The 15,542-nt window shown below is 41.3% G+C and overlaps 1 protein-coding gene and 1 long non-coding RNA gene across 13 annotated transcripts in view; one reads left to right on the forward strand and one right to left on the reverse strand.

Annotated features, from left to right (window-relative positions):
- Positions 1-323: 323 nt before the first annotated feature.
- On the reverse strand, positions 324-7,241 carry ING2 (inhibitor of growth family member 2). Its single transcript, XM_082375401.1, has 2 exons — positions 6,652-7,241; positions 324-2,358 (listed from the first exon to the last, which is right to left on the reverse strand). The coding sequence occupies exons 1-2, from the start codon at positions 6,821-6,823 to the stop codon at positions 1,688-1,690; spliced, it is 843 nt and encodes a 280-aa protein (XP_082231527.1). The 5' UTR covers positions 6,824-7,241; the 3' UTR covers positions 324-1,687.
- A 190-nt stretch (positions 7,242-7,431) lies between these two features.
- Positions 7,432-15,542, forward strand: part of LOC309619775 — a 31,104-nt gene continuing 22,993 nt past the window's right edge. For 10 of the 12 annotated variants that reach the window (XR_014239205.1, XR_014239206.1, XR_014239207.1 and 7 more), the window contains exons 1-2: positions 7,432-14,015; positions 15,352-15,461. This is a non-coding gene — a long non-coding RNA (uncharacterized lncRNA). The remainder of the gene's footprint in view (positions 14,016-15,351; positions 15,462-15,542) is intronic. The other 2 variants (XR_014239214.1, XR_014239215.1) reach the window with 2 other exon arrangements.

The raw sequence follows: 15,542 nt of genomic DNA on the forward strand, positions 1-15,542 counted from the left end.
ATTTCTTCACAACTCAGTATTTCTTGCTCAATATAATCAACTCCAGTCATCAATCAAAATATCCTTAGGACAGAAGCTAATAAAATACTGTGCATTTACCCGTCTCTAAGCTCACCTTTAAACTGTCTTTATACCACAGAATGAAGGACAAAAAGAATGAAAGAGAAAAACAAGTTCTTTGATTATTAAAATCCTCACTACAGTGCAAATACTGTAGATTTCAAAAGAACCGTGGAGATATTTAAGCCAACTGCATACTACAGGTGAGTAGCCTGACACCCGGATGAGGTGAAATGATATGCCTAAAAGTCACACAGGAGAGCTAGAAGAGAAAAACACATTTTTTTTTTCTTTTTTCCAAACAAGCAAACAGGACTTTTCACATGTTAATCAAAAAGAATCAAGGTCATCAGATTAGGAAGAAATGAGGAATAAAAAGTATGTTACACATAGATTTAAGGACTAGTCAATCCACTGCCCCCCACTCCTGAAAAACCAAAAAATTCTCCAAATATACGGACATATATCCATCAAGATGCTTACCCTTAAAATATCAGAATCTTGGAAAATTCAATTTTAGAATCTTGGAAAATTCAATTTACAAATACATTATTAATTGCATTGTTATAATGAAATTAGTTCATTGAACGTGAAGACAACAAACAGCACCAATACCAGAAAGTTAAGAAAGTAAATACACTACTACTTAAAATAATATATAATTTCTGATTGGGACAGAAATGACCTAGAGCCACTAGCAAAACTATTTAAACTACTGTCTGACATAAAGGCAATATTTAAAGACTAGTATATGCCCTCTTCCCGCTGACAGGCCTGTGGCTAGGCGTCCCAGCCGTGGGTCAACATGAAATATATTATTAAATGCCTTTTTAAAATTGCTCAACCTTGAATCATGATACTGCATAACCCAAATTTTGCCAATATAAGCCAACGGCAGCATTTTTGGTATCCTAACTGTTCCTACTTGTCCCAATTAAAACAAAACAACTCCCTTATTAAGCACTAGACTGAATGCAGCTATGAAGCAGCAGCAAGGTATTTATAAATGGGCTACTGACAGTGTATCAAAATGCTACTATGGAAAATAGAGCAGCAAATACTCTAATAAGAGCACATTATTCCACATGGAATCCCAAATTATTCTTATCTCTAGTTCCTTAAATTCTTGGAAGACTAGAGATGACCAAGTGTATGTATAAATGGGGCCAGGAAGAGAGAAGCTCTGAATGGTATAGTGTTCATATTTTAAATTACCCAAGATAATCTGAATGCTTACAGAGAACTCCAACTATATCTAAATTTTTTTAAGCACATAGACTAAAATGCTAGCAAAACTTTGGTGTCTACCCCAAAATTAGCATTGCATTTTCAGTGAAAAGGAACTAGGCATGGTTTGTGAAGTTTTTATCATATTCACACCACCCTTCCCTGCTCCCTGCTCCTTTCATCAGGTGATCTGAAGACTACCTGGTTTAAAATATTTGGTAATTCAGTGCAGAAAATTAAGGTCACAGACAAAGTACAACAACTTTTAATACACCATTAATACTAATGATTAAAAATTATTGCATAGTCTTATGCATTTACCCTAAAACATTTTCTGAAAGTAAATTCTGAAAGTATTATATAAAAGACAAATAACCCTTTAAAATACAGATGGCCTTTACTACCTCGATCTTCTCTCCTTCTTTGTCTTTTCAGTACTTTTGTCCATCGTTTTCTCATTATCTCCCCTGCACTTTGGGCAATACCATTTCCCCTTTGGTTTATAGGTAAGTGAAACACATGAAAAGTGAAACCATTCAATTGGACACTGTTCATTGTCACATCCGATCATTTCCCCATAAGACACTTGGTTACATAAACAATATGTAGGTTCATTGGGATCTATTGCAAACTCGACAGGTGAAGCTTCCCTTTCCTGCTTGGCCTTGGAACGTTTCTTTTTCTTGGCTGACTTGGATTTCTTTTCTTTAGGTGGCTGATCATCACAGTCTTCAATCCCATTCGTCATGTGACACAGATCACGGCTTTCACTGGTTCGCTGTCGGCGGGGTCTTCTCGAAGATCGTTCTGGTTGGCTGGAATCCATCTTTGCTTTATCTGAGGCTCGCTCACTTTCAGCAGGATCTTGAAAACACTGTGAATGTAGCTCCATTTGCCTTGCCCGATTTTCCACCAATTCGAGCATCTGTGTGACAATCTGAATTTTTTCATCTCCCAATTCTTGACTATTGATTAATGCTCTCTGGAGATGCTGCTGGAGGCGTTTTTTCTGGTTTGAATCATCTTCTTTCTTATATTTTTCATAGACATCATCAATTTCCTTTAATGTTTCTAAAAAAGGAAAAGAAAATATATGGTAGCACATATAACATTTTTCAAGTTAGTTATTTTTCAAAGAATTGGTACAGTTAGAATGAACTCAAACCATAAAACCACACTCCTCCATAGTATGAATACATGAAAAACATTTCATTTCCCTTACAAAGACCACATATTATCCAACATGAAAGTACATTTAGAGATAAACTAATAAAAAGAATGAACACAAAACTCTCTTAATACTCATTTGTCTATATTAGAAAGGATAAGAGATGTGTGGCTAATTATTAATCAAAAGTCTTTACTTGGGCAGGAACACTCTGTGCCACTCTAGAGCTCACCCAGTGCCATATCACCTATACTTCAGGTAAACCTCAAAACTACCCTGTATATAAAAATTCCATGCTGGACTCCAGCCGTAAAACTTAAAAAGGTTCCAGGACTAGGCTAGATTACTGTCCAACTGTGTTTACAGGATTTACGGTTCAATCGATGACTTGCTACAGAACTCCAGAGAGACGCTATACCTTGACTTTCATATCATCCCCTGGACATTCTTAAGCAAAGCAGACACAAGTAACTCTTAGTTTCCCATCATATTAGCCTGAATGGCTCTTTTATTTCATCACATGGGAGAGTCTGAAAATCAAACTATTTCCGGAGCAGGCTTAGGTTCAGGTTCTGGCATCAACTGACTAAGCTACTAACAAAATTATAGTAAAGTCAGCATTGGATCACTGTGCTTTTGTAGATAACTCAGCCGTTGGTTCTCAGCTTTTTGAACTGCTGATTTAGATATTGCACAGCATGAGGACCCACTTACATCAATTAAAAATGGCCGAGTCATTAGAAGGTATACAAATATCTGAAAATATAGTTCCAGATGTCACCAAAATTTACATAGATGTTATTCAAATCTGTTTCTCATCCTTATGAGATACAATGCTATCTGAAAGAGTTCTGTTTTAGTAAAGGTGGAGAAGCAAAAATTAACTGGAATTTATCACACCCGATGCCATATATCACTGTTCTATCTTCTAATATCACTGTTCTAAAGACAACAGAAATGTTAGACGACCAACACTGGTAGTGTCTGTGAGTAAGGTAACATACAGCAAGTATTCAGCACAACTTGTGAATTCACGCCGCCCTGGAGAGTGTAGGTACTCACACTTGATGGACAACTATTTAACCCGGGATTCACGACAATGTGCTCCCACACATTTGAGGGTACTCATACCTGCAGAGCATATTCTTAAACAACGTTCACATCTAGCCCATTTGCCCAGCTAGGTATGTAAGTGGATTTCTTAAGAACCCAATTTTCCTCCAGGAAAAATAAGGAAATTATATATTTTCCCCTCAAACACACAAAATGTGAGGTTTAAAAAATAAAAGCAAAACTTATTCCAAACATTCTGTATCGAATAATCAGGAATTAGAAGCTAAATATATTATTTCATGGCAGCACATTGATATTATACATGAAGTAAAAATTCACATCTTTAAGACACCTTAATTACCTGGTGAAATAACACTTACTGAACCTCTTCCATGTGACTTTCTCAGTAATCCCCACAGCAATCCCAGGAGGAAGCCACCACTTCTATATGTGAAGAAAATTAAGCTCAACAGTTATCAACCCCAGACTTTGAACTCTGCCATTATCTGTCAGTCTGGCTCTGCCCTTTAAGCACTTTCTACGCAGCTGCATGGAAGGCACTTAAAATTAAGTACGAAATTTTAGTTCAAAGGTTATTTACCTTTGAACTATGAACGAGAAATACTGGAACGAGAATATTGGAACAAAAATTGAGGTTCTCTAATAACCATACCCCATAATACTTCATTCAGTTGTGAAATTGTTTTCTTCATTTCTCTATGTTTTTAAGGCTACTTTTGAGGTTCTTCAGTAACTTCTGAAAGTGTCTCAAATAGGAGAGAAATTTCTTTGACTACCTATATAATATATATCATCGAATTTTGCTGTAGGTATTAAATCTAAAAACAGGAAATACTTAAGAACTAGCAAAGAAACAAAAAACATGAAAAACCAAGAACACACAAGCATATAAAGCTAATAGAAAACTGAAAGTTGAGCTTAGAAAGCATGTGCAGAGTAAAAACTAGATCACTGTTTTTGTATTACTCTTCAAAAGAACTACAATTTTAATGGGGCTAAAATTTTTTAAAATCTCTCGATCTTTCAAGGCCTAATACTGTTTCTCATGTTACCAAAGCTACTTCTATCAACTCTAGATGGTCAAGATGGCAAATTTCCCTGGAACAAATTGCCCCTCCCCAATTCAAATGAAAAAAAAAATAGCTTAACTTTCGTGAAGGCAAACATGTCTTTAAAGAAACGTAAAAGCCTGCAAGCTTTACAAACTTCAGAGTTATGATTATTTGAAAAACTAAAAATGTTCAACATACAATTCTTAAGCACACATGTACAACATACAACATTTTAAGGTTACAATTCAGGTATGTGCTCCATGTCTATAGAAAATACCTTTGGAGAACTTTTATTTAAAGAAACAAAAAAAAAAAGATTTAAATAATTTAAAAACGAGCATGTGCACCTGCAGCAGCCAGGCTGTGGAGTCAAACATTCCCCACTTAATTGGACAAGTTACTTAAACTCCTTGTAAATTTTAATTTGTCTGTAAAATGAATTTTTACTGCATTGTGAAGATTAAATGAGATAATGTTCTGGACGTGGTGCAGCAACTGACACACAGTAAGTAATCGTATTAATTCGCTTCCCCCCAACAGAGATCAATCCTGTCAGTCATATGGGTTCAAAAGGCAGAAATAAATTATAGGTGAAAAAACACAGAGACACTTCAATGTTCTATCAGGCTACAGGCCCGAAAATATCACCCCAGAAATGCGTTCCTTAGACACTAAATCATAAAACTAGCGACGTGTCGAAAAACAGAGAATGGGTCCAATAAGTTATCTTTTTAAAGTCCGTATGGCTGATTCCACATTATGTCCAAGGTCTGTTCTTTGATTCAGGGTTATTAAACCAAACGGCTCCCCATTTAAACTCCTCCCCTTGTAGTTACAGGCGAAAGGGCCACCAATGGTAAATAGTAAATAATATACTCTCTGTAAGAAAGGCTGATTCCAGGCAATCAACCCTAGCTCCTTGGGTCTGACCACAAAGGGTGGCTTTTGCCTCTGCACTTAAACTTGGCGGAGGAGGGACCCAGGGGTTAAGAGACGCCAGGCGGTTGCCCAGTCAACTAACCCACATCCTCCAGGGGCCCGGAAGTGACGCAACGCCCGGAACCTACGCGGTGCAGGGGCCAGCGACGATCACAGTAGCTGTGTCTTTGTCGTGATTGAGTGATTGGGAAAAAGTCGAAAAATCAAACAAACATGTCCCAAATCCCAACACTGACTCCGCTCAGGACGAGCTAATGTCCCGCACGGTCCCCTCCCGAGCAGCCAGTGTCGCCCAAGCCTTCCTGCAACCAGCCATTTTCCAGACGGGCGGGAGTGCGCGCGTCCGCGCACCGCCCATGTCCTACGTCACGACCGCAGGCCCCGCCCCCAGCGCGGGCGGGGGGTCCACCCCGCCACACACACCCCTCTCCCTTACCCCGCGGGGACCCCTAGCCTTTTAACCATTTGGCTGAAAAGAGCTGGGAAAGGCTGTGGCCCGGAACTTTCCCTGGGGCGGGAGAGGGAAAGCCTCCTCTATTCCCAAGCCGCGAGCCGGAGAGCTGAGGGAGGGACCTCCCCGGAGGCCGCCTTCGCAGCCCTCTCGCGCCCCCTCCCCCCTGCACGTTCCAATGCATCTGCTCTCAGGGGGTGGGGGCCCGAGGGGGGGGTGGGGAAAGCCAGGCCCCGGAGGCCAGCGGGAGTCCGGCCGCGGCCGGCCGCTCACTCCCCACAGCCCCCGCCCGGCTGCACGCTCCCCGGCCGAGGCAGGAGGGTCTGCGGCACCGGGCAGGCGAGGGCCGGAACAAATGCTTGCTGCTTAAAATGGCTGATTCGTCTCCACACCAGCTGCAGCCGCTGGGTCTGCAGCGGCGGCTGACGAGCGGCCACCACCCCCACCCTTGAGACCCCCGAGAAGTCCTCGCCGACCGCAGCGGGGGAACGGAGGGCCGCGAACCCGGTCTCCAGTCCCGTTCCCCCGTCCCACACACCAGACCCCCTCTGTGCAGTCGGGGAGACTGTCACAGGAGAAAAGGAAAGTGGCACTTCCCCGGGCAGGCTCCGAGCGACCGTGCCCGGCGGCCAGCGGACCCGAGTGGGGGAGGACCTTACCGGCAGCCCCGCGGCCCCTACCTTGATATTTGTTGTCCAGCTCTCGCAGCACGGACACGTTCCTCTGCATGTCGTGGGGCAGCGACTCCACGCACTCGAGGTAGTCCTGCACATAGCAGGTGAGGAGCCGGCTCCGCTCCCCCGTCAGGAGCGCGGCCGACGAGTAGAGTTGCTGTTGCTGCTGCCCTAACATCCTGCCGCCGCTGCTGCTCCTCGCCGCCGCCGCCGCCGCCGCCTCCGCATCCAGCAGCCACACATGCAACAGCCACGGCCGCCGCGGCTCCTCTGCTCGGCAGCCCGGCGCCGCGGGGACACCGGCAGCCGCTCGAGAGGGCACAGCCGAGTCCCCCGATCTCTACTCCCCGCAAAAGAAGCCCTCACTCCCCGCCCCCGCGGTAACAAGCCCAGGGGCGGGGCGAGATCGGGGCTCCCTCCTTTTCCCCCTCCCTCCTCAGGACTAGAGCAGCGGGGATCCCCCCAGCGGAGCTGGCGCCGGGGTCCCGGGCGTTGACACTTCCTGTCCCCCTCGGAGTCACCAGATGCTACCAATGCCGTCTCGTACCTCGGATCCCCATGACAAGCCTCTCGCTGGCCCCTTTCCTCCCAATCACCCTCCGTGCCTGTCGGAGAGTCGCTCACTGGACCGCCCCCGCCCCTCCGGCTGCGGCCGCCTCTGCGCCTGCGCAGGACTCCCTCCTAATAAGGCCGGGGGCCCGCCCCTACCGCCCAGCCGAAGGGTTCGCATTCTCCCGCCTTCCCTCCGCCACCCGGGCGATTGGTCTGTCAACTCTTGGCCCGGGGGGAGGGTGCGAAGGGCGGCCAAAAGGTAGGCTGCGCCCCGCCCCCTCTTAAAGGGGAAGCACTGTCGGGTCCGCCTCTTTGCTCAATGTCTGAATGGGACTTGAGAGGGCAGGTGGCTGGCCCCTTCCTTCCGTCCTGCCCACAGGGACGGGGAAGCTTGGCCCAGCTCCCTCGGCGCGGTGTTACCGACTTTTTCCCCATCAGATGGATGCAGCGCGGCCCCTCGCGAGCCTTAAAAGGAGCAGCAGGCGGCCGCCTTACGCAGCGACCCGGAGGGAGTCCTGAGGGGACTACGCGGCGGGCTTGAGGCGAGCGCGGCTCCGGGCATGCGCGGCGGCTATGTGCCCGTCGGGCCGGCACCGCCCTCTGGCTGTGTCTTCCTCCCGCCGCGGCCTTCGGGCTCCCGGAGCACCGGGGCTGATCGCCGAGGTAGGCGGTGCCCTCGCGGCCCCCTGCGTTTCTTTCTCCCTTAGTCCGTCCGCTTTTTGAATCTCCCTCCTGGCTTCTGCGAGCTCCCGCCCTTCCGCAGACGCGGGGGTCTCCCGGCGCACCAGGACATGCAGGTTTTGTCCACCCTAGGGCTCCTGAGGAATCGCGTTTAGTTTAGGCTCACTCTGCCCCATACCTGTTTGTCCGACAGACAACCTTTAAAAAAAAAAAAAAGTTTTCCCTCCGGGGATCAGAACGTTTAAACATTAAACGTAGGCAAGGGCTTCCTGGCGGCCTGAGGGGCACCACCACCTTAACATCTACGTAAGACTGAAAACCACTGGGGGCCGAGGTCCAGGGGTGATGGAGACGCGAGGACCGAGGATGGAGACCGAATCAGGAATCAGGCCCACGTCGTCATCTACGTGACCGGCCGACAGGGTTTAATTCCTATCTGGGGTTAAATGAAATGCCAAGCAGAGGAGTTGATTTTAATTCCAGATGGACTCAGTGTATATAACAGCGTGTATTTTTCAAAGAAATGGGTGTAAAGAGAACGAATACGCGGAGAATTTTAACGGAATGCCTATGTAAACAAGCACTATTGTGAGTAGTACATTTGAGTTAAAAAGAAAACGTGAGGGGGCGATAAATTGGGATTTCTCCTTATATCCAATTGGTTTGCAGCGGTGGGGCACCTGTATGGTGACCTATTTAGGGCACTTTTGAAACAGCTGTTAATAGTACGTTACCACTGACAGGGAAGGAGAAATCTAGACCTTGATCTAGAGGATATTTTAGATTTCAAACCGAAACAAAGCACTCTTGGAAATTTGAGTCTTGGGAACAAGATAATATGGCTCAGGATTCAGAGATTGTCTTGTATTATTATCCTGTGACACTTGGAGGTTTTGACCACTTGAATATTTAGTCAACCCAGGCAGTCCAGTGTCTTGTATTTCTGAGAACCGTCTAGGGATTTTCTTGTTGTCATTCTTTAAATCAGATTAACCAGCCAGGTCTTGTCAAAAAAGTCACTGTTAAGAATTGAATTTTAATCACCTTTTACGTAAACCCTACTATTTTTGTTTACTCATAGATTTAAATCAGCTAGTTTTTATTGAAGGCCCAAAATAATGCAAGATGCCTTATTATTTACTGATTCAGATTAGACACAGAACGCACATATGGGTTTTATTGAGCCTGAGAAGTGGTCTGCAGGCAGATATAACACATGGTTTGAGACTAGAAGTGAGAAAACGCAATGATTCATAATACCTAGAGCACTCCTTCCAGGAACCATGAGCAGGATGAGGAAGGAAGGATGAGTATGGAAGTGAAGACCTTTTAGGGCATTATTTTGACCTTTCATAATTCTGTTGAACAGGCTGAAAGGAAGCAAAAAGTCTAAATAATGATTCTGCAGCTTGTGTTGATCTAAACCTATAAAGAACACTCTCATATGGTAATCTATGTGTGTATGTGAATTGTCAGACATGTGCTTTTTTTGCTATAATAATTTATAAAAGTTAATCAAAGACTTAACTCCTGCCGTACTTGTGAAAGCAGATTGTGTGAGGAGAGTAAAAAAAAAAATCACTATACTCCCCAAACTCAGCCCTTTGACTTTGGTTATTTATCATGTCCTTTTCTTTTTAGTTATCACTTAACTGGAAATTTGGGGCCTTTTCAAATTCGGTTCCTGTACCCTGCTAAATGCAATATTTAAAAGTCCCCAATTCTCCACAATATAGAAGTTAATTGGTGATATTTAATTGTATGAATAAAGCAAAAAGGCATCTTATTTGCTCTTCAGTATATTTTCTGAAGTAACCTTAAAAAAGATAAGTAACTGACACCCCCAAATTAGTAGAACTATTTGAGGTTAGCTTTAATTTCTAAATCAGTTACTGTGAGACATCCCTGGTAGAAATGTTTAAGAGATCTCTGGTAGGCCCTTATTTATACTGTAAGGGGAGGGGGGACCACTTCAAACTCTGATGGAAAACAAACTAGCAAATAGTTCTGAAGGTTTCCTAAAGATAACCTCCTGAGAAGATTCAGCTACTGCTTGAGTCAGGACAATTAAATTTGAAGTCCTTTTTTTCTTTTTAATATTTTTTAAAACTTTATTATGGAAAATTTCAAGCACACACAAAAGTAGAGGTAATAGTACAATAAATCCTAATATACCATTCACCCAGCTTGAATATTTATCAATATATGGTCCTTAATATTTCACTCCCTTATGCTTGCTGGATTATTATCATTTTCTGTGTACTTTAAATATGAACGGATAAGAGAGAACTTTTTAAAAACATCCACAATACCATTATCCCATCCAAAAATTATCTTACTGTCATTTAATATCCAGACAATTGAAATTTCCCTATTGTCTCATTAGTATTATTTTACACTTGGTTTGTTCAACAGGATCCAAACAAATTCCACACTGCATTTGGTTAGTGAGGTCTTTTCTAAACTAGTAAAAGGCAGTTAATTCCCTATTTAATTCAGGGAAGCAGATAGCAATGTTTTTTCTAAGGAAGATATTTGGATTGTTAAAAAGCACTGTTCAAAATGTAGGGAAATTCAAGAAAATCACTTTAAACAAAATCCTCATATTGAAAGGTCACCAATTGATAGCCCACTGTAGAAATGTAATTATACCTAATGCAAATAAATAAATCCTTTAAAAATCTAGGCATTTGCTTTAGAGTGTAATTTGTTCTAGAAGGTCCAAGTGAAGCACTTTAAATTGTACTGAAAAAACCTGAAACTTTAAATCAATTCATTAGTACAATAGGCGACAACAATAACCACAAATACTAACAGTCTACATCTCCACTGAGCTCAGTTTTAAAGCATTTTTGATTGCTTTATTGCATAAGTAGTACAACTTAATTGTAGAAAAAAAAATAAAGCAAAAAAGAAGACATATAAAATCACTAAAAACGGGAAATAAGTCTTCTTGGTATCTAAGTATACTCCCAAGATGATTCCATTTTAGTTTTTTGTTTTAAGGAAACACTTTGTCTAGGACTAAAGGACAAAGTTAAGAAAATACCAGAGTCTCGAGATGGAATATTGCTAATATGAGTACTGTTAGCCTGTACATTTAGTTTATGAGGTAGGCAGCGCAGATGGGTGTATACAATCAATCATACTATGGGTTATAGTACTGTGCAGCAATTAGAATGACCACTAACAGCAAAAGAGGATCCTAAACCTTTTAATGAAGGTACTGTGAATGACTGGGTCTATAGTCATAGAATTTTCAGTATGATAAAATGTCATTCCCATAACCAAGAAGAAGAGCAAACACGTATTATCCACTTTGGTTATCCCAGAGAGAAAAATAACACGTATGGTATACTTTGCATATTGCTGACCAGAAAAACATTCAATTTTCCCTGGATGGTTACCATAGTTACATGAGCCGTTTATAACATCAAGAGGAGGAACTAGGTCACAGTATTAAAGGAGTTTGAATTATGCAATTATGTTTCCTAAAAGCAGGGGAAAGGGTTTAAAATTTAGGGGAGAGAGATTTATACTAATGTTCAAAATTGAAATTCTAGTCTAATTTTGCTGGTGAAACAATAAACCTGTCTAAAATTAAATGGTTGATAGTGTAGGTGTAAATAGTTTAACCTGTACAAATAATGTAATAGCTTGATCCATAAGTGTGATAAAAGAGATGCCAGCACATTCTGTCCGTGTCATTACCCCTTTATCTTAGTGAGCTACCTTACCTTAAAATGTTTTTGTAGATAATCAATAAACCCAACAATAGCCTAGAATCTTGGAGTAGCCAAAACATGTAAACTGGAGCTTTGACCTCTTACCTTTGCAAGTTTGAGATTAAAGCTTGGTACAATGCCTGTCATATGCTACTCTTAATTTGTTGTAGAGATTTTCCTATTAATTTCATCAAAGGGACAGAGAAGGGTGGTAAAGAGGGAAGGTGTTGAAAGCCATGTTAGCATAGACTTCATCCTCTTTAAATTATGTGTGTGTTTCTTTTTTTACTAAGAACCTCAAAAAAGATAATTTTATTCAAGAACTGTGTCTGTTGTATCAGAGCCCTGCACAGTGCTGAATAAATAGAGGTTGGATGAAGGAAAAGCAAAGAAGGGGCTTCCCTGATGGCGCGGTGGTTAAGAATCCGCCTGCCCAAAAAAAAAAAAAAAAAAAAGAATCTGCCTGCCAATGCAGGGGACACGGGTTCAAGCCCTGGTCCGGGAAGATCCCACATGCCGCGGAGCAACTAAGCCCTTGCGCCACAACTACTGAGCCTGCGCTCTAGAGCCTGAGAGCCACAACTACTGAGCCCACGTGCCACAGCTACTGAGCCTGCACGCCACAACTACTGAAGCCCACGCACCTAGAGCCCGTGCTCCACAACAAGAGAAGCCACCGCAATGAGAAGCCCGCGCAGCACAACGAAGAGTAGCCCCCACTCGCTGCAACTAGAGAAAGCCCGCGCGCAGCAACGAAGACCCACCGCAGCCAAATAAATAAATAAATAAATTTATTTATTTAAAAAAAAAGAAAAGCAAAGAAAAAACTTCATCTCATGGTTGCACAATTTCAGATGGTCATTTTTAATCTTCTGATCACTATAGACTCATAGACTTTGTATAGCTAAAACTAATCTTAGTTCAGTGATTTCCCTCAAAGGAAGAGAGAGCAGGCAACAGGCAGCCTCACTGAGTAGCTGGATGAGCCACTGCTGCTGATGTTAATTCATCATAACCATCATGTCTGTAGGGAAGGAAGGGGGAGAGGTTGAGAATCCCTATTATAGCTCACCTCTAGACCAATTTTTTTTTTACAGGTGATAATATGGGGACCCAGAGAAGTTAAGTAACTTGCCCAGGGTCACACAGCAATTCATGAAATAAGTGTACACCTAAAAATTTAAGAGTAAAACAAATATTAGTTAATCTTAGCTGATAATCATTGGAAAGGAGAAAAGTACCCATAGAAAAAACAATTAAGAACTTGGGATATTATAAAATTACTTTTTCTGAGAAGTCTTGCAGCAAATTTGACAAAGTTACCTCTAAAGGAAAATTAGAATTTCCTGAACAATAATTTCCAAAATAATCATAAAATCAAAAGTACTAGAAATCATGTATCCTTTAGACATTTATTTTCAAGGGCAAATGCCTTTTGCCTTCAGCTCTAGTTAAAATAAGAATGGTTTTTTAAAAATAAAACTCATGCTACTGGTGAGGAGCTTTTTGCTGAATCTTTTGTTCCTTGTAATGATTCTAATTGATTACTTAATGAGGCTTTATTGGAGCTATTGTTACATTAATTGCTCTTGGCAAGGTTAATTTAATCCAGCACTTTGGTGAATATTGATTTAGCTTCTGAGGGTAAATTTTAAAAAATTGTTTATCTAATTTATTTCTGTAAATTGGAGTTCTCTGACTCTTTTATCTATGGAAACCAGTATATCTCGCTTTATTCAATATATCTTTCTGGAAAATTGTGTTAAAACCTTATTTTGCTACAAGTAATTTTATAAATTTATTTATTTTATTTATTTATCTTTGGCTACATTGGGTCTTCGTTGTTGCACGCGGGCTTTCTCTAGTTGCTGCGAGCAGGGGCTACTCTTTGTTGTGGTGCGCGTGCTTCTCACCGTGGTGGCTTCTCTTGTTTCAGAGCACGGGCTCTAGGCGCGTGGGCTTCAGTAGTTGTGGCTCGTGGGCTTCAGAGCGCGTGCTCCGCAGCATGTGGGATCTTCCCAGACCGGGGCTGAAACCCGTGTCCCCTGCATTGGCAGGCGGATTCTTGACCACTGTGCCACCAGGGAAGCCCCTACAAGTAATTTGAAATGTGCTGGTTCTATAAAATAAAAGACCCACATTTTAGAAATATTTAACAAATAATTTATCTTATTTTCTTTTGTTTTCTAGACTGCCCTCAATTGTTTTCTGCTTGAGAAAACATAGGTTGTGTTCTTCATTATCTATCTGCAGCCAAAGTGTGGCATCTTTTGCTTGTTCTAACTGTGGTATACATTCCAGATCCTTTAGCATAATATACTTTCGTCACAGAAATGACATCTTCAGGGAGACAACTTTGAAGAAATGCCTGAAAGTCACAGTAGAAATACTTTCTTCTGTTACCTCCTGAAAGTAAGTACTAGAATTAGAGAGATTAAAAAAGCAGAGATATAAAAGTTATGGGGAACAATTTCTATGGAAAGTATTAGAGGCTAAAAAGCTTACTGTTATGGGAAAACAGAAGAAACAGAGAAAGGAATGATTATTTCAGGCATTAACGGTGGTGGTACAACAGGAGAATTAAAGTTTAGGGACCATGATATTTAAATTATATCTACAGAAACGATTTGTTACTCCTTTATGCATAACAAAAAATACAGTTGTAATACAGGGTTGGACTAATAGCCTATCTAACGTAATCTTTGAAAAGTGGCATGATGATTCAAAAATAATTGCAAAAGAGCCTAGTGGCTTCCTTACATGATGTTAGTTTTATTTTTTTTAAATTTATTTTATTGACATATAGTTCATTTACAATGTTGTGTTGATTTCTGCTGTACAACACAGTGATTCAGTTATACATATATATATACTCTTTTTCATATTCTTTTCCATTATGGTTTATAACAGGATATTGAATATAGTTCCTTGATCTTAGCTTCAGAATATGCCTAACTTTTACTCTTCAGGTAAAATATCTCTGGAAGAATAGTCCAGTGTTATCTATGGTAGTAGTTGCCTTTGATTTAGAGCCTGGGGATCTGGAGTTGGAGGGAGACTTAGTTTTCACAAATATCATTTTGCACATTTGATTTTTTTGATACACGTACTGCTTCAACAAAATTTAAACTTTATTTTTAATATAAAAGAAGCAAAAAGCTTTCCGTACATTCTGCAATAACAAAATGCATATGTATACTACCCACTGGGAAAGGAGCACATGAGTAAATATACTCAATATTCAGATTTAGTTCACTTTTTTGAGAATTTTTCTGCTACTACTGCTAGTAATGTCTATACTTTACATACTAGCATTCTAATTGCAAATATATTGTTACACAAAAATAAAATTAATAAATACCACATTGTTAAGCTTGAAGCTTTTGAAGACATCACACTTTAGAAACTGATCTAGGCAGTTTTGGCTCAGAAATACATTTTTTTGTGAAGTTTTTTAGCAGTTTAGGAGAAGTTATGTGTAGCTTTTTTCTCATTCAGTATAGCCCTCAACTTGTTAAGAGCTTTCTAAATTTTTGTGTGATCTTACTTGAATACCTTAGGTTAAGAGGGAATACCTCTTATCATTTTTATGAGTTAAATGTTTTAAAAATTCACATTCAGGCTAATGTTCTGTGTTCATGCCATCTATAACTTGTACCTACAACCTCAGAAGGGAACTGCAAACTGTGTCTACCCCAGAAGGAGTCCTTCCCTGATGTCTCTTATTGAGCTGTGGTCTTCTCTATAGGATTGAAATTTCGCAGAAGTATCTAATGAAGTGGAATCTGAACATAGCAGTTGAGGAAGGAAAAAGATTGGGAGAAGAGCCCAGATGTCATAAAGCAAAGAGAGGATGAGGTACAGGAAGCAGCTATTATTATTTCTGTTGCGTGGCTCAAAGAACTCCAAGAAATTGATTCCATTCCACTGGGCATAGTT

Source organism: Balaenoptera borealis, assembly GCF_965194805.1.
Source record: "Balaenoptera borealis genome assembly, chromosome: 21".
NCBI lineage: Eukaryota > Metazoa > Chordata > Mammalia > Artiodactyla > Balaenopteridae > Balaenoptera > Balaenoptera borealis.